At 41.8% G+C, this 23,582-nt stretch overlaps 1 protein-coding gene across 1 annotated transcript in view; it reads right to left on the bottom strand.

The window, feature by feature from the left end:
- The window catches only part of LOC126204387 (nicastrin), a 102,407-nt gene that overhangs the window by 921 nt on the left and 77,904 nt on the right, over window positions 1-23,582 (bottom strand). The window contains exons 8-9 of the mRNA XM_049938758.1: window positions 17,172-17,352; window positions 10,228-10,449 (exon numbers count right to left, since the gene is read on the bottom strand). Of these exons, the coding sequence (XP_049794715.1) occupies window positions 10,228-10,449; window positions 17,172-17,352 (403 nt within the window). The remainder of the gene's footprint in view (window positions 1-10,227; window positions 10,450-17,171; window positions 17,353-23,582) is intronic.

Genomic DNA, 23,582 nt, shown 5'->3' with positions numbered 1-23,582 from the left:
GAGAGAGAGAGAGAGAGGGGTGAAAATGGGAGAGAGAGAGAGAGGAGGAGGTGGAAAGGGGAGAGAGAGAGAGGAGGAGGTGGAAAGGGGAGAGAGAGAGAGGAGGGGGTGGAAAGGGGAGAGAGAGGAGGGGGTGGAAAGGGGAGAGAGAGGAGGGGGTGGAAAGGGAAGAGAGAGTGGGGTAAGAGAGAGAGTGGGGTGGGATGGGAGAGAGAGTGGGGTGGGATGGGAGAGAGAGTGGGGTGGGATGGGAGAGAGAGTGGGGTGGGACGGGAGAGAGAGTGGGGTGGGACGGGAGAGAGAGAGAGAATGGTGTGGAAGGGGTGGGAGAGAGAATGGTGTGGAGGGGGGAAAGAGAGAATGATGTGGAGGGGGGGCAAGAGACATAAGGGTGTGGAGGGGGGGAGAGAGAGAATGGTGTGGAGGGGGGAGAGGCAGAATGGTGTGGAGGGGAGGAGAGACAGAAGGGTGTGGAGGGGAGGAGAGACAGAAGGGTGTGGAGGGGAGGAGAGACAGAAGGGTGTGGAGGGGGGAGAGACAGAAGGGTGTGGAGGGGGGAGAGAAAGAAGGGTGTGGAGGGGGGAGAGACAGAAGGGTGTGGAGGGGGGGAGAGACAGAATGGTGTGGAGGGAGGGAGGGACAGAAGGGTGTGGAGAGGGGAGAGACAGAATGGTGTGGAGGGAGGGAGAGACAGAATGGTGTGGAGGGAGGGAGAGACAGAATGGTGTGGAGGGGGGGAGAGACAGAATGGTGTGGAGGGGGGGAGAGACAGAATGGTGTGGAGGGGGGCAGAGACAGAAAGGTGTGTGGAGGAGAGAGAGAGAGAGAGAGGGGGGGAGAGAGAGAGAATGGTGTGGGGGGGAGAGAGAGAGAATGGTGTGGAGGGGAGAGAGAGAGAATGGTGTGGAGGGGGAGAGAGAGAGAATGGTGTGGGGGAGAGAGAGAGAGAATGGTGTGGAGGGGGGGGGGAGAGAGAGAGAGAGAGAGAGAGAGAGAGAGAGAGAGAGAGAGAATGGTGTGGAGGGGGGGGGGGAGAGAGAGAGAGAGAGAGAGAGAGAGAGAGAGAGAATGGTGTGGAGGGGGGGAGAGAGAGAGTGGTGTGGAGGGGGAATGAGAGTGAGACAGAGAGAGAGAGAGAGAGAGAGAGAGAGAGAGAAGGACAGAGAGAGAGAGAGAGAGAGAGAGAGAGAGAGAATGGTGTGGAGGGGGGGGGAGAGAGAGAATGGTGTGAGGGAGAGAGAGGGAGAGGGAGAGAGAGAATGGTGTGAGGGAGAGAGAGGGAGAGGGAGAGGGAGAGAGAGAGAGAGAGAGAGAATGGTGTGAGGGGGAGAGGGAGGGAGAATGGGCTAGAGAGGGAGGGAGAGATTATGGGGTAGAGGGAGGGAGAGATTATAGGGTGTTGGAAGAGAGATATGGGTGTTGGAAGAGAGATATTGGGTGGAGGGGGGAGAGAGATATGGGGTGGTGGGGGGAGAGAGAGAGATGGGATGGAGGGGGGAGAGAGAGATGGGGTGGAGGGTGGAGAGAGATATGGGTGGAGGGTGGAGAGAGATATGGGGTGGTGGTGGGGAGATATTGGGTAGAGGGAGAGAGGGGGTGGAGGGAGGGAGAGAGGGTGTGGAGTGAGGGAGAGAGGGTGTGGAGTGAGGGAGAGAGAGTGTGGAGTGAGGGAGAGAGAGGAGGGAGGGAGAGGGGGGCAGAGGAAGTGTGCACTCTGTCAGATAAAATGTGTGATATGATGAGCACGGCCGGGTAGAAGGAAATTTATTTTTCTATTTACTGTTCAAACTGTCTTTCTTATGAGGAAGTTGCTTAGTGGTCACTCCTGGAGATTTGTTTTGCAACTGTTGACTGTCAGCACCTTGAAATGAAATGCTACAGCTGGGAATTATTTGGAAGCTTTCATTTGCATAACGAATTTCAATTATTTTACAAATAATTGTGAAGGATCTGTGAAGAAATAACTATGTGCTCCATTCAGTAACAGTTGGATAAAAGCACAAAATGACAGCTACATAATGACTGGATGAAAGAAACACGTAAGCCGTGTGGCCAGTAGCAGGTAGTTCATTAGAGAGTACTGATATGCAGCCAGGTGACATCTTGCCATCGTTATTTTAGAAGTTCCATCTTATCTCATTTTTTAGGCACAAATGCAACAAGGGAACGATGTGCATGAAAATTTAAAATCTCAGCATGCAGAGCTTCTGCATGGGCTGCTAGATTTGTTATCAGTGGGTTCAAACGACACACAAGTATTATACAGATGCTTCAGAAACTCAAATCGAGGTTCCTGGAGGGAAATTGACGTTCTCATTGAGGAACACTACTGAGAAAACTTAGAGAACTGGCATTTGAAGCTGACGGCAGAATGCTCCTACTGCCGCCAACATAAATTTTGAATAAAGACCACGAAGAAGAGATATAACAAATTAGGGCTCATACAGAGGCATACAGACAGTAGCTTTTCCTTGCTCTGTCTGCAAGTGGAACAAGAAAGGAAACCACCGGAAGTCGTACAGGATACCCTCTGCCACACACCATACAGTGCCTCGCAGTGTCCCATTGTAATGTCAAGCGCTGGCACGACAGTTGGGAACGATAAAGCAGACAGGGCTGTGAAGAGGACGTCAGTCACAGCACACTGACCGATACCTCTCTAGGACGACAAAGCGACAGCAGCACCCTCTACGCGAAGAGAAGATAAGCACTGCACCCGACTGGCCGCACCCACTTCTACGAGTTCTACAGAAGCGTCAAGACCAGTGACCTGGATAGAAGCATCTACTGTAGTACTTCACTTGTATTGGAATCGTATATACTGAAGAGATTTCTTATTCACCTGTCACCCTTTGCTTGTGACACATCTGTATTTCTCAAAGCTGAGTACCGTCATTTATTTTCTGCAATAAAATTCATTAATATGATTTGCTTGAATTGTTGTCTAGTGATCTGAGAAAGCAGGTTTTCTAGGCACCCCCTATTTGATGAGTAGGCAGGACATAACATGCAGAGTATAGATGTAGATTAACAGTGCTGGAGTGGCTGGAATGTAGCACGGGACATGTCAGGTATTGCTCGGTTTGCACACAGGCTCTGCTATCAAAGCATCTTCCAGTGTACCAGATGCTGGAATCCGTGCTCAGTGAAGGGCGAGTGGCAACTTTTTACGCTTTTGGATTACTCAATGTGGACGCTGACTGTCTGGCTGTGCCCATTTTCTCTGTAAGTGAGAGCTGCCCGCTCCTCTGGCAAGGTTGGAGCAGGCACGAAGGGGGAGGGGTATATTAACTATCGGAAGCGCCAATGTTAGGAGCGTTATGGAGCCCCCTGGGGAAATAGCATCCAGGGTTGGCAGGAATTCTGTGTGCAGTCAATGTGTCTGCTGGGTGGCCCCACCTGAGATGTGGAGGAGGCCCCTTCCTGTGGCTATCGAGGGTGCAGGGTGCAAAAGCCTCCAAGTTGTTGCTCACGCCAGCACCAACGAAGCCTGTTACTTGGGTTCTAAGGCTATCCTCTGTTCCTATGGTGGGGCTGGCTGAAGCGGTGAAGACTGCTGGTCTCACTCACGGGATGCAAGCAAAACACACAATTTGCGGCATCGTACCCAGAGTTGTTTGAATCAGTTGGTTTCGAGCCAAGTGGAGAGCCTCAACCAGAGGCTCAACTGATTCTGTGATGGTCATGGCTGCAGGTTTCAGGATCTGTGTTTTGCACTGGAGAGTTGTAGGACTCTTTCACAGGTTAGGAACAGACTACACAAAGGAAGTGGTTACTAAGTTACCAGAATATTTGTGGAATGGACACAGTTGGTTTGTTTTTTTTTTTTTTTTTTTTTTTTTTTTTTTTTTAGATCAGGCAGTAGTTTGAGGTCCTCAAATGAATGCTCACCAATCAATAAGCAAAGAGCAATATCAAAATCAAATATCAGATCATGTACAAAGTAAATATACTTTGACTGTCAAAATTTTAACAATTAATTGTTGAAGTATTCATAAAAAAGTTTCTGAACTTACTGGCCTCAAAGTTGTCACACTCAACTTATTCTTGGGACAGAGAGCGGGATGAAACCTGAAGTCGAAAACTCCAAAATATTTAGTGTATATAGGAAAGACAGATTAGTTGCCATATGAAGGGTGGGGGGGTGTGAGGGGGGGGGGGTGCTCATTGCTGTTGTAAAAATGTTGTGACTATGCGGGTCAAAATTGAATCTGGACACGAGTAGCAGGGCTAGGTGAACTCAAGTTTATTACGGGACATTTTCACCGGCCACCCAACTCTGCTGTGTCAATTGTAGAATCATCTTGAGAAAGTCTACCCTCTGTAGTGTGAAAATACCCAGAGCAAACAGTATTGGTCTGGGCAATTTTTATCTGCCAAGTACAGACTGGGGTGTCTATGGATTCCCCACAGGCAGCCTGGGCAGACAGTCTTTATGTACTTTTGAACACACAGTTCCACAAAAACTGCTGAGAACAACTAGTTAGACAACCCACATGCAATGGAAATACTTAAGACCCTGTGGCTACAAACTGGTCTGACCTTATTGACAGTGTCAGTATAGAGACAGGGATTAGTGATGTAATGCCATCATAATGACAATCGTTACTAAAGTTAATAAATCAGTCAAGAAGGCTAGAAGAGTATTTATGCTAGAAAAAGCAGACAAGCAGTTGTTTGCATCCCACTCAATGGACATCATTTAGCTCCAATAGAAGGATGAGAGGAATTATGGTCAAAGTTTAAACAGAATGTAAATAGCGTTCTGGACATATAAGTGCCTAGTAGGTGGATAAAAGAACAAATTCAAAAAATGCTGAGAAAGCAAACTGTTACACTCTCGGTTCAAAAAAGAATGCGGAAATGTTGACAGGCAAAAGTTAGTAGACATTCGTGTGTCCATAAGAAGATCAATACCTGAAGCAAACAACAGCTTCCACTGTTATACCTTGGTGAAAGCTCTTGCTGAGAATCCAAGAAAATTCTGGTCACTTGTAAAATTACGAAGCGGGTCAAAGGTTTCTCCTAGTCACTCAACTAGTCTGAGGTGGCAATAGAAGACAAGAAAAGGATAGCTGAAGTTTTAAATTTCATGTTTAAAAAATCATTCATGCAGGAAGAGTGTAGAAACATACCATCGTTTGAATGTTTGTGCAGACTCCTTCGTGGAGAACATAGAAATAGGCAACCGTGTCATAGAGAAGCAACTGAAAGAGTTGAAAACAAATAAGTCACCAGGTCCAGAAGGAATCCCAATTTGGTTTTACAGAGAGTACTCTGCAGCAATAAGCCCCTTATTTAGGTTGTATTTATCACGAATCCCTCGCCCAGCGGAATGTCCCAAGCGATTAGAAAAAAGTGCAGGTGACTCCTGTAAATAACGAAGGTGGACGAAGAGACCCACATAATTGCAGATCAATATCCTTGACATCAGTTCACTGCAGAATTCTTGAACACACTCCAAGTTTCAAAATAATACACTGAGGTGACAAAAGCCACGGGACAGCAATAGAATGGTAGTTGGAACTAGGTGTATGGGACATTCCATTTTGGAAATTGCTACGGAATTCAACGAGATCCACAGCGTCAAGAGTAACTTGAGATTACCACATCTCAGGCATTACCTCTCACCACAGACAACACAGTGGCCAACAGCTTTCACTTAATGACCGACAGCAGCGGCATTTGCTTAGCGTTGTCAGTACTAACAGACAAGTAACACTAATGTTAAATAACTGCAGAAATCAATGTGGGATGTATGACAAACATATCCATTATGACAGTGTAGTGAAATTTGGTGGGCCATGGCAGTAGACAACTAACACAGCTGCCTTTTCTAACACGAAGACATTGGTTGCAGTGCCTCTCCTGGGCTCATGACAATATCAGTTTGAAGTTAGATGACTAAAAACCATGGCCTGGTCAGATGAGTGTCCTGATTTCAGTTGGTAAAAGCTGATGGTAAGGCTCAACTGTGGTGCTGTCCCCATAGAGCCATGGATCTAAGTTGTCAACAAGAGTGAGATTGAAGGGAGAGATCAAACAAATTTCAGAGGCAGGCTGCTAGGTTTGTTACTGGTAGGCTCAATTGGCATGCAAGTACTACGGAGATGGCTCCATGAACTCAAATGGGAATCCACGTGGGAAGACAATGCTCTTTGTGCAAGAAACTGGACTCAAAGATAAGATGCAAGAAATTAGGGCTGGTATAGAGGCTACTGGATAGTCATTTTTCCCCCGCTCTATTTGAGAATGGAACAGGAAAGGAAATGACTAGTAACAGTACATGATACCCTCTACCGTGCACCGTAAGGTGGCTTGAGGAGTATGTAAGTAGGTATGTATGTATGTGAGTATGTAGATAAAGATGCATTGCAAGAAACCATCCTGGAATATATGGATTTTGGAAAATCACAGAAGGCCTAAATCTGACTACAAGGTGGTGAATTGAGTGCCTAGCTGCACCCATACCCTTTCAAAGATACCATCCTAGCATTTGCCTGAAGCGATTTAGGGAAATGACGGAAAACTTAAATCAAGATGGCCGGATGTGGGTTTGAACCATCATTCTCCTGAATGCAATTCCAGTGTGCTAATAACTGCGTCACCTCACTCTGTCGCAAAAGAGGACTCAAAGGCATGTGCCCAGTATAGGAGAGAGTAGAGTCGTCAACACTTAGCTGCACTCCCTGTCACCCATCCATTAAAGCACACAGCCCTCTGCCTTGAAAGTGGGGCTAAGGGTCGGATGTGCTATGTTAATGTTAAGGGGTGGCCGGATGCCCTTCCTGTTGCCACGCTGCACCCCCCGGGAAGGAATTAGTGTACCCCACCTGTCTGTGTCTAGTGTAATCCACGGAATAGTGCGAATGTGTTCAGATGTCTGTGAGCCGTGTTAACTGAGACAGAACAAGGGAGAGGGTAAGGAGTCATTCCAATCCCGGGAGCAGAAAGACTTACCTTAGGGGGAAAAAAGGACAGGCACACACACACACACACACACACACACACACACACACACACACACACACACACGGGGACCAGCCCAGTATTCACCAAGCAGGATGTGGAAAACTGCCTAAAAACCTCATCCAGGCTGGTTGGCAGACCGGGTTTCGTCGGTAATTCGCCAGGTGGATTCGATCCGGGGCCGCCGCACCTACCCGAATCCAGGAAGCAGCGTGTTAGCAGTCTCGGCTACCCTGGCGGATCTTGACTACGGCTTTGATCAATCAGTGAAAATTGATGTACAATGATGGAAAGAAAATTCACTTCGGAAAGCCATATAATTTTATGACAGAATGTCAGGCTATTTCTTATCTTCAGGAGGTGAATTTTCTGATCCACAGTAGTTATCATCTTCAGATGCAGATACAACTAATATCTACTAGACACCATGTGCCTTTTGATCTTATACAGGTCCCAAGTGATTGGGATGCAAGTGCTGTACTAAAGTGAGTTTTCGCATTTCTGTGGGGATTATCTATAGTTTACCATTTGCCAATGGTCAAATAATATTAGCTGGCGATGAGTCTCATACTGAGCATGTGATGAAGAAAATCGTACAAATGCACAGCAAGCCAGACTAACAACAAATTTTTCTAAAACAAAGTATATCTTCTTAGGGACTAAGCAATATATCATTATCATAGATGAAATCAAACAATGGAAAATCCAGGGTGGAATAATCACAACATAATGAAAAGTCAAACAATGCAAAATCTGGGATGAAATGAAACAAGTCTTGCCCTAGCTGCCAGAGACTGTGCTCATGTGTGTGTTAGTTGCATTTGCGCGTGCGGGCGCTCTCGTGTGTGTGTGTGTGTGTGTGTGTGTGTGTGTGTGTGTGTGTCTGATTACTTTTGACAAACGCCTTGTTAGCTGAAAGCTAACTTTCCGACAGTCTTTTTGTTGTGTCTTTCTGCAACTCAGCAGCTCTTCTATATTGTTACAATATAATGAAAAGATTAGATTGCCACTCACCAAACAGATGAGATGCTAAGTCACAGATAGGCACAACAAAAAGACTGTCAAAAAAGTAAGCTTTCAGCCAAATGGTCTTCTGAATCTGACACACACACACACACACACACACACACACACACACACACAGAGAGAGAGAGAGAGAGAGAGAGAGAGAGAGAGAGAGAGAGAGAGAGGCATTTGTTTGTATGGAGTGGAATCCTCGGACATGATAAACAAGACAGAAAAAGATTTGAAGCCATACAAATGGACTTTTTCAAGAAGTTTTAGAATTTTGAGATGAAGAACAGAGCCACATAAAGAAATTAGGAAGTGAATGAAATATCCCACATACATTACCAGAGACGTGGCGAAAAGACATTTAAAATGGTACAGGCATGTGATGAGATTACGGAATTAATGATGTCTGGAACAAGAACTTTCTTGCACATATGTGACTGCTTGAGTCTGTATATGTGCGGATGTGTGTGTGTGTGTGTGTGTGTGTGTGTGTGTGTGTGTGTGTGTACGTACCTGTCCTTTTTCCCCCCTAAGGTAAGTCTTTCTGCTCCCGGGATTGGAATGACTCCTTACCCTCTCCCTTAAGACCCACATCCTTTCGTCTTTCCCTCTCCTTCCCTCTTTTCTGACGAAGCAACCATTGGTTGCGAAAGCTAGAATTTTGTGTGTATTTATGTGTTTGTTTGTGTTTCTATCGACCTACCAGCGCTTTCGTATGGTAAGTCACATCATCTTTGTTTTTAAATATATTTTTCCCGTGTGGAATGTTTCCCTAGACGGCTAGGCTTTGAACAGATGACCTTTCTGATACTTTTTACGTATATTGATGAACCAAAACATTATGACCACTGCCAACTATGAGGCTGAATGTCTCCTGGTGGTGTTGTGGGCATGTGATGCAGTAAGGAAAGAATGTAAGTGGAAGAAATATGAATGGGCAGCCATTATAGCAAAGATACGGACCACAAATGCAGAAATCCACTGATATGAGTGGTTTTGACAAAGGGCACATTGCTGTGGCACTTCAGATGGAAATATTTCTGAAACAGACAAGCTGGTCAGCTGTTGGTGTACTACTGTCGTGAGCACTGAAGGATAGCAGAATAATGCGTAGGCCATACGGTACTGGCATCCACATCTCATCACAAAACGTAGAGGTCGGAGGAGCCCCCACTTTGTAATCCAGGACAGGCAGCGATCTGCGGTAGCTCTGCCGACAGAGTACAATGCCGGTGCAGGCACAAGTGTTTTGTTTCGGAGTTCACATTAAAAGGCCACTGTCGAATATGGAGCTCCACACCACATGACCCCTACGTGTTCTTGTGTTGACCCGACACCAGCGTCAGTTAGGATTAAACTACGTGAACATTTATTGCCGACCACCTGTATCCCTTCACGATTGAAGTTTTCTTTGAAGGTGATGACATCTTCTGGCAGAATAACTCTCCATGACCCAAGGCCAGAAACATGCTGCAGTTGTTTGAGGAGCACGATAGTGAATACGCAATGATGTCTTAAGCCAGCAAATGCCCCTGATCCTTGACTATTGGAACTTACATTAGGCCCAACTGCGTGCACAGAAACCACTGTTCAGTAATTTGAAGCAATTTAGTGACCTGTGACTACACAACTGATGCCACATACTTGTGGAAACTTATCAAGGACTTACAGAATCCATTCCAAGTATAATCACTGTTGTACTGTGTTTGAAAAGTGAATCAACACACAGGTGGTCATAACATTTTGCCTTGTCAGTGTAGCTAGCAGCAACTGTTAGTGAAATATTTCAATTTTTCCTCAAATCAATAATTAACTTTTCCTTAATTACATTGATTACTTTCAAGCAAACAATATTTTCTTGCAAAACTAGACTTCACACTGGTCACTTCAGTACACCATTTGCCCATTTCTCTCTTCTATTCATGGACGCATAACAACTCCATCAACACATTATGTGCCTGAAGAATAGGTCTTATGGCTTTGAAATCTATCGCAATTAGTGGAAAACAATAAATGCTGCTGATTGGATATAAAACATAATAAACAGGGGAATAAACAGATTCAATTCTCCATAATGAGACCTTAATGTGCTTGAAATTTAAAGTTATAGTTTGGAACAAATGAGATAAAATGGAACCCAATTATTTTTAATATCTTAACGAGTGTCATCTATAACAGTTTGCTCTTCACGTGTTCAACATAGACTTTAAATTGAGAATACGCTCTAAAGGTTTAAGTACAAACCTGGCTCTGAGGATCAGCGACACACTGCTCCTTGGTTTTGTTCGTGAGCTGCCCCGTCAGGTATGCCAATGTCTGCCCTGTCAGCTGTGCCATTACACTTGGATAAGCATTGACACCTATGTAAAATGTAGGTGGCTTATCTTCAAATCTGCTCTGGAATGTTGCAGCATTGAAGATTGAGCAGTTCATACTCTCTAGATAGCAATGGAGCAACTCATCCACCTTAAAAAAATTAGAAAAATAGTTTTGTAATGCAACAAAAAGTGGGAAAGATCAACAAGTAAAAACATAATTTACACAATGTTGATTATACTGAGATCTCATTTCACAAAGAGCATGATGCTTAAATGTCTGAATGTGGCTTACCTAAGCAGTAAAGAAGGAAAAACTAAGCTACGAAGACTAGAATTTATCTTCTAGAAGATTAACCATTAAGTGATTTAGGAAACCTCTAGACAACCAAAATCTGGCTAGTCAGACATGTATTTGAATCAGTTTTCCCAAATCTGGACCCAATCTATTAAAAACTGCATCGCCCTGTTTGCCTTTAATGGTGCAAGGAGTGAACTATTTCTCACAATAACAAAACTGTAACTATCAACATTTCATTCTCAGCTACACAAGAAGAAGCACCTGCTACCGATGTATAAAACATGACCAAACAATACGGGGGATGTAATTCCATAAAGTTACACACACATCTGTTCATGATGCAACATCTCAAATATATGCTAGTGGAGGAAAATGAAGATTTATTTACATGTATTGTATGAGAGTTGTTCTAAGAGTTCCCAGCCTAGCACAGACATGAAAAGAATGTTCTCAGTACACTATGACCTCCAGAAAGTAAAACTTTTAAGTGATTTACTGTGAAGTTTGTGAAATGTAAATTTAGTTTTGCAAACTTGGAGGGTGTTTTAAGGTTTTATTAAACCTTTTCCAATAATCTCCAATTAAGTATGCTCTTGTTTTCTACCTGTTAAGCCCAGCTTTAGAGCAGATTTTACAGCAGACTTATATCAGGATATTCATCTCTAATTTTTTTTTATACAAGTTTGATCTCCTTTCTTATGAAGTGGCTAGATTAATCCATGCTTACATTCTTTTGGGGGTTTTCTCACTAAGACAGACGTCCTGAAATATCTCTTGATGAATCTGAGTAAGTTTGCTGCCACTTTTTTCAACTTTTCAGCAATTATTTAGTCTCTCCCTGTGCATTATTATTTTCCACATTGCAAATTATTTGTTTGATTTCTTTCAGTGTCAGGACTGCCGAGTCTGTATTTGAGTGGGTTAACAATGTGAATTGATTTCTGGGACTTCTACAATTTAGTAAGTTTGAAAATAGCCTGCAAAAGGCTCTTAGTTTTCTTTGTTGTATGTTTCCAGTGTTCTGAAAATAAGCATATAAGCCTGAGGCATAAACTGAGAATTGACAACTGTGAAGTTTTTTAAATTTCTGGTAGTAGTTTCTAGTATGCTGCTATTTACATTCTTCCACATAATTGATTTTTGACATTTGTTTTTTTTTTTTTAATTTTGAGGAACTTGTCATTTTCTGATTTGTAAGAATGTCATAGTCACCACATTTTGAGGCTACAATCTACTGCTTTAACTCAGGTGTCATTCCAATACCTATCTTTTCCTTTCTTGGCAGTGTGCAAGTATTTCAATTTGCATAGCATTTTCAGTTTTTGAAATGATTCCATTTACATGAAGTGTTTTCATGGAAAATGTAGAGTTTGGTTTTAGAACTTCATGATCGGACTTTGGTGTTCTAGCTGTTTTCAGTTTGGATTTGCTGGACTGAAACTTTGCTTCACAAGGCTGGATGCGGATGTGGAGAGGCGTGTGGTCAGCATACTGCTCTCCCAAATGTTCTCAGCTTTCACGACTGGGGCCACTATTTCTCCATTGAGTAGCTCCTCAACTCATCTCACAAGGGCTGAGTGCAGGCTACTCACCAACAGCGCTCGACAGACCCGGACAGGCAGCCATCCACAAGCTAGCCAAGCCTGACAGCACTTAACTTCAGTGATTTGACAGGAAACTGTGTTACTGTTGCAGCGAGTGTTGTGGGTACGTATGTATGTGTAGATTAGTGTGTACACACACACACACACACACACACACACACACACACACACACACACACACACACACACACACTATTCATCAAATTTGTTCAGACTGCAGGACATCATGAATGCAAAACATTTGATTAATGCAGATACCTTATTTGCTGATATGATTGAAAGGACTGAAATTATTTCACAAAAAAAATGTGAAACTGAGCACTCAATAGGTAATCTTTGCCTACGTCACAGATGCTGTACCACACTGCAGATTATAGTGCTAGAATTTGAGTTTTTCTGGTACATCCATTAGCTGTTTTAATTTGCCAACTTTTGGCAATGTTCTGACATTTAAAATTCCAACGATATGTTTGCCTTTTGACTGAAGAGATGCACACACACACATTCATTCCCACATGATGCTCTCAGTTCCCCAGAATCTGACGACTGAAGTATCTTAATCATTTCAATATACATTGAGATTAGTACGAAGAATTTTTAGACAAAATGCATATTAATACATCCTACAATGTGAATAGTAAATGAAACAGTGAAGGCAGCAGAGGATCAAGTAGGTAAAAACGAGGGCTAGTGGAAATCCTTGGGTTACAGAAGAGATACTGAATTTTATTGATGAACAGAGAAAATACAAAAATGCAGTAAATGAAGCAGTGGAAAGGAATACAAACATCTCAAAAATGAGATCAACAGGAAATGCAAAACAGCTAAGCAGGCATGGCTAGAGGACAAATGGAAGGATGTAGAAGTGTATATCACTAAGGGTAAGACAGATACTGCCTGCAGGAGAATTAAGAGAAGTTTTGTGAAAAGAGAACTACTTGTATGAATGTCAAGAGCTCTGATGGAAAATCAGTCCTAAGCAAAGAAGAAAAAGCAGAAAGGTGGAAGGAGTACATAGAGGGTCTATAGAAATGTGATGTACTTGAGGGTAATATTATAGAAATGGAAAAGGACATAGATGAAGATAAAATGGGAAATATGATACTGCATGAAGTATTTGACAGAACACTGAAACATCCAAGTTGAAACAAGGCCCCAGGGATAGACAACATTCTGTTAGAACTACTTATAATCTTGGGAGAGCCAGGCATGACAAAACTCTTCCATCTGGTAAGCAAGGCGTATGAGACAGGCTAAATACCCTCAGACTTCAAAAAGAATATAATAATTCCAAAGAAAGCAGATCTTGACAGGTGTGAAAATTGTCAAAATATCAGTTTAATATGTCACACTTGCAAAATACTAACATGAATTCTTTGCAGATGAATGGAAAAATAGTAGAAGCCAACTTTGGGGAAGATCAGTTTGGATTCTGTAGAAATGTTGGAAAACACGAGGCAATACTGACCCTATGGCTTATCTTAGAAGATAGGTTAAGGAAAGACAAACCTATGTTTCTAGCATTTGTAGACTTACAGAAAGCCTTTGACAATGTTGACTGGAATACTCTCTCTCATATTCTGAAGGGGGCAGGGGTAAAATACAGGGATTGAAAGGCTATTTACAATTTGTACAGAAACCAGATGGCAGTTAAGAGTCTAGGGGCACAAAAGGAAAGCAGTGGTCGAGACGGGAGTGAGACATAGTTGCAGCCTATCCCTGACATTATTCAAACTGTATATTGAGCAAGCAGTACAGGAAACAGAAGAAAAATTTAGAGTAGTAATTAAAATCCATGGAGAAGAGAGAAAAAGTTCGAAGTTTGCTGACAACATTATAATTCTATCAGAGACAGCAAAGGATATGGAAGAGTACTTGAATGCAATGGGCAGTGTCTGGAAAGGAGAAGTAGAGAGGATATAAAATGTAGACCGACTATGGCAAGGAAAGCATTTCTGAAGAACAGAAATTTGTTAACATTGAGTATAGAAGCAGAAACAGACTTCAGAGGACAAAAGACTAGGGAAATGTTTCTGAAGGTGAAGTACCTCTGCAAAGGTCACCAGGCCAAGCAGAATTTTGTCAAAGATTCCCGTGATAAGATCCTGATGAACGATAGGGATATAGCTGAGAGACGGAAAGAGTACTTTTGACAGCTGCTACATTGTGATGAACCTGAACTGCAGTTTGATTCCAGTACCCAATTACAGCCGATGCAGACTACCCCCCACCTACCCTGGATGAGATAGAAACGAGACACCTTAAACAGAATAAGAGTCCAGGTGAGGATGGAATACAGGCTGAAATGATCCTGGCAGGAGGAAAGAAACTTGCAGAAAAAATACACCGACTGATACAGGCAATATGGACCAAAGAAGAACTACCAGGAGAATGGAAAACAGCTCTGATTTTTCCAATACATAAGAAGGGCGACAAACTGAAACGTGACAACTATAGAGGAATCGTCCTGCTTAATGTCTGCTATAAGATCCTGTCCAATTGCCTCATACATAGAATTCAGCCAGTGGCAGAATCGGAGATTGGGGAGTACCAGGGAGGTTTCCAGCCAGGACGGTCAACAGTAGATCACATCTTCAGTCTCTGGCAGCTCACTGAGAAACTGGGTGAATATAGTAAAGAATTGCATATTTTATTCGTTGATTTTAAGAAGGCCTATGATTGCATACATCGCAAGAGCCTGCTCAACTGTTTAAGGGAGTTTGGCATAGCAGAGAAACTCATCAATCTGATAAAGATCTGTCTGAACAAAACACGTGCAAAGGTGAAGATGGGAAATCGCGTAACTGAGGAGTTTGAAATTGTGACAGGACTCAGGCAAGGAGATGGGTTGTCCCCTACCCTGTTCAACTTTTCCCTCGAGAAGATCGTACGCGAGACCTTCCAAGAGAACGAAGGGATTGACATTGAAGGAAAAAGACTGGCATACTTAGCCTATGCAGACGACATCTGTTTACTCTCTAGGTCGGAAGAGGAGTTGGAGCAAATGACCAAAGCACTAAAGGAGGCTGCCAGCAAATTTGGGCTAAACATAAACGAAGCCAAGACAGAGTACCTCGTTATGACGCGTGGTCATTGTCAGACTGCCGATCATCTACAATCACTGCAGGTTGGGGACCATTCCTACATGAGAGTGCAAGAATTCAAATACCTAGGGGCACTTTTAAATGAGAACTCATCACGTGAAGCAGAGATCAATGCCAGAATACAAGCAGGAAACCGATCTTACCACAGCCTAGCACAACTGCTTTGGTCCAAATATCTCTCCAGATAGTTAACGATTCGACTGTACAAAACCCTGATCCAGCCTGTTGTTCTATATGGCTGTGAGACATGGAGTATCTGGAAACAGGACTTCTATAAGCTCCTTGTTTTTGAGAGAAAAAGTGCTTCAGAAGATCTTCGGTCAGGTTCTGGATGCAGATACAGGGGAATGGAGGATCAGATACAACAAAGAGCTTGAGGAACTATACCAGCAGCCCAACATAGCAGGAACCGTCAAAGTCAAACGAATGCAGTGGGCCAGCCATGTGGCCCGGATAGAGGATCACAGATCGCCTCGGAAGCTCCTGGATTTCACACCTACAGGAAAGAGACCGCCAGGGAGACCCAAGAAGTGTTGGAGGGATGGACTCCGTGAAGATTTAAACCAAGTGTCAATAGATGTGAACAGATGGTGGATAGCAGCAATGGACAGAATACAGTGGAGGAGGAAACTCGTAGATGCAAGCGGTCCACTGGACCTGATCACGTAGTAGTAGTAGTAGTAGTAGTAGTAGTAGACGTAGAAGTAGTATAGAAGTGTCAGGAAGTCCATCCTGAAAGTACTTACATGGCGTGTAGCCATGTGTGGAAGTGAAACATAGACAATAATAGTTTACACAAGAAGAGAATAGATGCTTTTGAAATTTGGTGCTACAGAAGAATGCTGAAGATTAGATGCGTAATCACATAACTAATGAGGTGGTACTGAATAGAATTGGGAAGAAGAGGAATTTGTGGCACAACTTGACTAGCACAAGGGATCGTTTGGTTGGACATATTCTGAGGCATCAAGGGATCACCAATTTAGTACTGGAGGAAAGTGCAGAGGGAAAAAATCATAGAGGGACACCAAGAGATGAACACACTAAGCAGATTCAGAGGGATGTAGGTTGCCGTAGGTACTCAGAGATGAAGACGCTTGCACAGGATAGAGTAGCACGGAGAGCTGGATCAAACCAGTCTCTGGACAACAACAACAACAACAAAACGTGAACAAATGCTAGCAAAGTGACAGCATCCAAGGAGTCCCAATCAACAACTGTAGTTAGATATAGAGCACCACAGCACTCTACCTGTAAGACCAACAGATTGTGCACTGTTGCTCTTTATCTCTCTCTTTCTGTGGTGTGAACAATACTGTGGTGGCACAACTGATAAGATTTAAGTTGCTCTTGTTAGGTAACATACTCATCATTGCCGTCATCATGATGATGACCATGATCATCGTCATCATCATCATCATCATCATAATTAGCAACAACATAATTAGAACAGTCACACATTATGGTTGCTATTATGTAGAGAAAAATGCAGATAATTAAAAATTACTTTTAGATAATTAAAAAATATCACTTAGAAATAAAAAACACTGATACAGCCACTTACGATATGAAAATATAAGCAATTTTGTGTGATGAAACAGTGCACAAAAGGTAGAGAACTAGACTTACAGAAGAAAAAAAAATTGATTACTTGTACAGTTTTACAAAATAGTGTACTAGATAGCAGAGACATTTTTATAAGCAAATTAGAATTACTGCTGCTTCATTGCATAACTTTGTGTGTGTGTGTAAAAAAATCCAGACAGTCAACAATGATAATGCATTTAACATTATGTAGTAAATGCTATTCATATAAAAATTGTGCCTGTATACAACTACAAAAATGCAAAATAACCAATCTCACCAGAGTTGCATCAACAGATGCATTAGTGTTTTTTGTTTTCGTTGCCATGTAGAACAATGACTGTGCCAAAACTGTAGAGAAGTTAGCTATAAATGATGCAAGTGAATCCTCAGGTGGAACAGAGCCATTGTAATATGTGTAGTTGAGTGTCGATGCATCATCAAATATACTGTTATAGTACCTGGAAACAGAAGATGTAATGATAATTGTAAAACCTAATCTCCAGATCACAGAAATCAGCATTTAAATTTTTTCAGTATACACCAAACAATATATAGTTTAATAACACTAACAGTCAAAAGCTACTGAAGAGTACTGGGTGGGGAACAAACAGTGGACACTGTGAGAGTAATCCCGCCATACAACTGAGCCACTGAGTGTTTGAAAGGCATACAATGGAGAACGAAATCATAATTAGTCTTCCAGATAATGTCAAAAAAAAAAACACATTTCACTTCTACAGCTACTCACCCCCAAGTTTGTAGCAAGGGAAGCAATGACGAGATGGACTCAACTCATTAGGGAAAGCTGCTTACATGTTGGAACTTCACAAACTTAGAGAAACGTTACCAATTAATATGGTTGACAGTGAATGTGCAACTGACATCTTAAGAGGAGTCTTCAGGCAAAAATTTGAAAATTTTCACATTTTACAAAACATGCCCTAGAATATTATGTACTCTTTCCTGCAGAAAATTGTGCATAAATTATCTGTGAGTGACGTTTAGAAGTATTTTATTTTTAATTTTGAAGTCTTACATGTGTATCTGCGAGATCACCAGATTTCGGATGTGCATCTGTTTATATGTGAATATTTCGGAACCTACATTTTATAGTAGGCTGTGATTTAAATCTCTGACAGAAAACACATGGCACTCAACGTTAGTCACACTGTATTTCGCAGTTACTTGGCATTTGTTTGTTTGTTTTGAGTGAAACAGTGACTTTCGGTGTAATCTGGTGCAGTTTGACGTAATAAAAACATGCCTAGAAGTGCTAGCCTATTCAAGAAACGTAAGTTTGGTGTAAACCAATACACTGGAAGTATAAAATTGTGTGTTGTTCAAGAGTTGGAACCCATAAGCAGTGTAAAATCAAATAACCTTGACGTGCCACCAGAGAACAAGGGAGATGTGACCTCACCCAATGCAAGTAAAGCTAAATTACATAAACAATTTGAGGAACTAGGATTACTCCAGGATAATTTAGAAAATAGTACTTCTGGTCTGGGATATGCTTTGTGTGATGTGAACATTTTAATTCAGGTGTTGTGTGATACATTCTGCAGTAATATTTGTGTCAGAAAAGTAATCATTGAAGAAGATTTTTCTGCAAGAATAGGACTCACTACGAAAATAGTAATTATTTGCACTGACTGTGACAGCAAAAAGTCATTTGTAACGTCAAATGAATGCAAGAATAATCTTTTTGAGGTAAATTTAAGACTTTTCTATGCCATGAGAGCTATCAAAAAAGGTCTTAGTGCAGCTCAGTGTTTCTGTTCGGTTATGAATCTACCATCACCACCTACAAAAATTCAGAGGTATACTGAAGTTATAGGAGACGCTGTTGACTCTGTTGCTTCCCTGTCAATGAAGGCTGCAACAAATGAAGCAGTTGAAGTGAATGAAGGCAACATTGATGTACCAGTTGTATTTGATGGGACATGGCAAAAGTGGGGTAACATGTTGAACTACTCAGTTGTCACAATCACAAATGTAGACACAGGCAAAGTAATTGATTTTGAGGCACTTAAAAAACACTGCCACAGCTCCTGTGACAAAAATGGAAAAAATGAACATTAAAACTGCCAGAAAAATTATGAAGGAACTAGTGGAGGAACGGAAGCTGATGCCGTAATGAAAATGTTTAGGAGATCACTGCAGGAAAGGGGTGTACAATACACCCAGTTCCTTGGGGATGGAGATTCTAAGGCAATAAGGGTGTTGTTGAAGCAAATCCATATAAAAATATTGTCATAAAGAAATTGTAATGTGCTGTGCATGTGCAAAAAGAGGATGAGCACACGTCTCAGAAAATTAAAACAATCTTTTCGCACCACCACACTGTCTGATGGCAAGCCACTTAGAGGTTGTCTGACTAATAAAACAATAAATCAGCTCCAGAAGTATTATGGAATGGCCATCAGGAATAATGGAAATGATTTAGAAAGTATGAGAAAAGCAATCTGGGCCACACACTTCCACAAACTTTCAACCGACAGAAAACCGACATGTGCACTCTGACCACCTGGACCTGAATCGTGGTGTAAATTCTGGAAGGCTGAAGTACAAGAGTGTCTTTCGAACACATGAACTCTATTCCTGAAGCTGTCATGGAAGCAATAAAACCAATTTATAGGGACCTAGCTCACCCAGACCTCCTCCGAAAGTGTTTACATGGGCGAACACAGAATCCTAATGAATCATTCAATAACATTAGCTGGACATGAGTGCCTAAAAATGTTTTTGTAGGGCTCAATACACTAAAATGGAGAGTTAGTGATGCTGTATTAACATTTAATGATGGAAATATGGGAAGAATAAGAGTTCTACAACATCGTAACATCATTCCAGGCTACCATACTGTAAAGGGCTTGAAGTTATTGGAGAAGATGAGACTCACCAAGGCATAGTGTGCAGCTCAGTTCACCACCAAAGAAGCAAGATCAATCAGAAGAAAGAAGCTTTTGGAGAAGGAAACTGGCAAAGACGGTGATGCTGACTATGCTGGTGGGTGTTTTTGAGACTTAATTTATAATTACAAGTCAATTTTTATCATTTTATACTTTAAATGAGATTTTCTCAAAATGACATTTTTTATGCTTAATGTTCCTTTATATCAAAACCTACTTGTGATAGCTATATGAAACTTTGGCACCTATTTCATTACAATATATTGTACCTACTGAAGCACGACCATAGAAATAACTTGAATAGAAGGCCATCTAGGGCATTATGTGTACAATTATTTCTGATAAAAAATAGCATAATTGAAAATACATATATATCTCTCCTTCTTTTGTACCTCATCTCTTAATTCTGGTTTAGTAGACATAAATAACACGGATAAGTCAGCTGTAAAAATTTACAGTCTTATCTTCATTGGTTCCAGAGATAAAGGTACATGAAGTATACTAATTTAACATTGCCCATATAGGCCCTGCAAACTCCCCTTAACAACAAGAGGCTGGCAGCTTTATAGCTTCATGTTCAAATTTTTCCACTGACAACCAAACCTCCCGATGTGCAACACTCAGATCTGTACCAAACATTGATTGTTGAAACAGTATCAACCAAACTCCAATTTAGTTTGTACTATGTGCTGTCATCTGAGCATAACTGTGATTAATATGTATAGCTTCCATGGGGAAGTTGGTAGAGCATTAGATTGTCGTACCAATGGTCCTGGGTTCATATCCCAATGATGACATTATTTTTACTGTATTATGCATGAAAGTGTTATATGGGACTAATCATACTTCCACATGCATGATGCAATTGTTTCTTTATTTCACTGTTCTGATTGTTTATGTTTATTCTGGAAACTACAAATGAACTAGCTGCTTCATCACGAGTTGTGTCTGTTCTGTTGCACATATCCAACAGAACACCACACCTATCTATAGAAATGTACTCTATAGGTTTTCTACTTTCAACTAACGAAGCAAATTCATACTGCCAAAAGAACATTACTATGAACTCTGAAAAGTCCTTTTACATGTTAGGAAAATGTTCTCCCATATAAAAGTTTCACGTAAACAGTTAAAATAAATTGTCAGTAGTGGGGATTGAACACAGGACCTTCAGCATGGCGCTGTCATGCTCTACCGACTCATTCACGTGAGATTTGCAAACCTGCCACTCACAGATACCGTATTTACTCGAATCTAAGCCGCACCTGAAAAATGAGACTCGAAATCAAGGAAAAAAAATTTTCCCGAATCTAAGCCGCACCTGAAATTTGAGACTTGAAAGTCCAAGGGAGAGAAGAGTTTTAGGCCGCAGATCCAAATCGAAACAAAGTTTGTCCACTCTAATATGAGACACAATTTAGGTCGAATGAATGACTATACAGCTACAGTAGTTTGGTTCAAGTCTTAAGCTTAGCAGTTAAGCTTTACCATGTAGCCATTGCTATGCGTTAGGTGTTCCGTCTGTATTTATAAGGGTACCATTCCTTTTTCATGTGCTTCGTCTGGTTTGAATTGATTGCTTATTTTTCTTTGATCTGGTAAGTGCCGTTCTCTTTGTTATAGATGTTTACGTCACTCTAAGCTGAAAATGCATTACTGGACTGTGTCATGCATTGTTTGTCGCATTCTGATAGTGAGTGTTTACGACTTGTCGCCGTTCGCAGCATGGCTTGCTTTTGTGCGCGCTACTGCCGCTTTTATATATATATATATATATAGGGAAACATTCCACAAGGGAAAAATATATCTAAAAACAAAGATGATGTGACTTACCGAACGAAAGCGCTGGCAGGTCGATAGACACACAAACAAACACACACACACACACACAAAATTCAAGCTTTCGCAACAAACTGTTGCCTCATCAGGAAAGAGGGAAGGAGAGGGAAAGACGAAAGGGTGTGGGTTTTAGGGGAGAGGGTAAGGAGTCATTCCAATCCCGGGAGCGGAAAGACTTACCCTAGGGGGAAAAAAGGACGGGTATACACTCGCGCGCGCACACACACGCATATCCATCCACACATATACAGACACAAGCAGACATCTCACAAGCAGACATATTTAAAGATGTCTGCTTGTGTCTGTATATGTGTGGATGAATATGTGTGTGTGTGCGCGCGCGCGCGTGTATACCCGTCCTTTTTTCCCCCTAGGGTAAGTCTTTCCGCTCCCGGGATTGGAATGACTCCTTACCCTCTCCCCTAAAACCCACACCCTTTCGTCTTTCCCTCTCCTTCCCTCTTTCCTGATGAGGCAACAGTTTGTTGCGAAAGCTTGAATTTTGTGTGTGTGTTTATGTTTGTTTGTGTGTCTATCGACCTGCCAGCGCTTTCGTTCGGTAAGTCACATCATCTTTGTGTGTGTGTCTATATATATATATATATATATATATATATATATATATATATATATCGCTAATGAGACGATTCCTCTTATATATATATATATAAGAGGAATCGTCTCATTAGCGAAACAATGGCAAGAGACTGCTTGCCATTTGCTGTTACTTACACTGCTGCTTTCTTTGATAATGATCAACAAGAACCAAATAATAGACTGCGCATGATAGAAGATGTTCTGAACCAGAGTTCAGAGTAAATTTTTCTCCGGTTGAAAATCTTTGCAGACGCCTCTGTAATACATTACATTCTGCACAGAAATTAGTCATCTTAGATTTAAAATTCTTGTCAATTGCCATGCTTCATTTCTGACTGTATCACTATTAGGCATAAGAACAATACAAATATAAACATGACATGTGTATATTATTCCGCGTTTGCTGTTCTCACACTCTAGTTTTGTAGTTTATTAGGCAGACAGGATTTAAATGAGGTAGCAGCAAACACGAAAGAGTACATGGCAAAATGTTTATATTCGTACGGTATTATTCTTACGGTGAAAAGAATACTGCATGCGATTCGCAATTCATAAAAGTTCTTATTAGCGAAGATCTCTTGTCAGAGGTAGGACAAAATTCAGAACGTAGAGTTGGCCATATTGACAAACATCCCAAACAATCTTGCCAGTCGGATTTTCGTAGTACGTTGAAATGCTGCTACATTCGAAGATGAACAATACGGAATTTGTATCTACTTCGTTGGATAATGTATGAAAATGCAGCGGTCAAAACTCGGGGCGGTGAAAAAAAGCTCGTCTTCCACGCTACATAATTCGACGGCAGAAGTTAGTTGTGGCGGCACCTACCAACATTTTTCAGAACTTCCGCTTACTTTGCACTCGATTCTAAGCCGCAGGCGGGTTTTTGGATTACAAAAACCGGAAAAAAAGTGCGGCTTAGATTCGAGTAAATACGGTACACCTTTTCTGTGTTCTGTCGTTCTGGTGTCACTTTTAATTACTATTTATGCATGTTTTACTGGATGCCGGCACACAGCACAAACTAAATCAGTGTTTTAGCTGATAATCTACATACAACGTTTGGCAATGATCTGAGTGTCTGACAAGGCTGCCCTGCCGAACAGATATAGTGTATGGAAATAGAATTGGCTGGCCTTATTGGCCTACATTTCAGGGCAATTTGCGTGTCAGAGGCACATAATAGTTTGCAATCCACTGCCATGTTGGCTGCCTTGCACAACAGGCATCTTGGAGTATTGTTGGCCTGCTTCATTGAGCTGCTTGCATGAAACCTACACATCAGGGAAGTGTGTTCCCTTTGCTTCTGCCATTATCAGTTATTTTGTTGCAGAAATAGC

This window comes from Schistocerca nitens, chromosome 9 (genome assembly GCF_023898315.1).
Source record: "Schistocerca nitens isolate TAMUIC-IGC-003100 chromosome 9, iqSchNite1.1, whole genome shotgun sequence".
Taxonomy (NCBI): domain Eukaryota; kingdom Metazoa; phylum Arthropoda; class Insecta; order Orthoptera; family Acrididae; genus Schistocerca; species Schistocerca nitens.
This window is presented reverse-complemented; position numbering and strand designations above follow the sequence as displayed.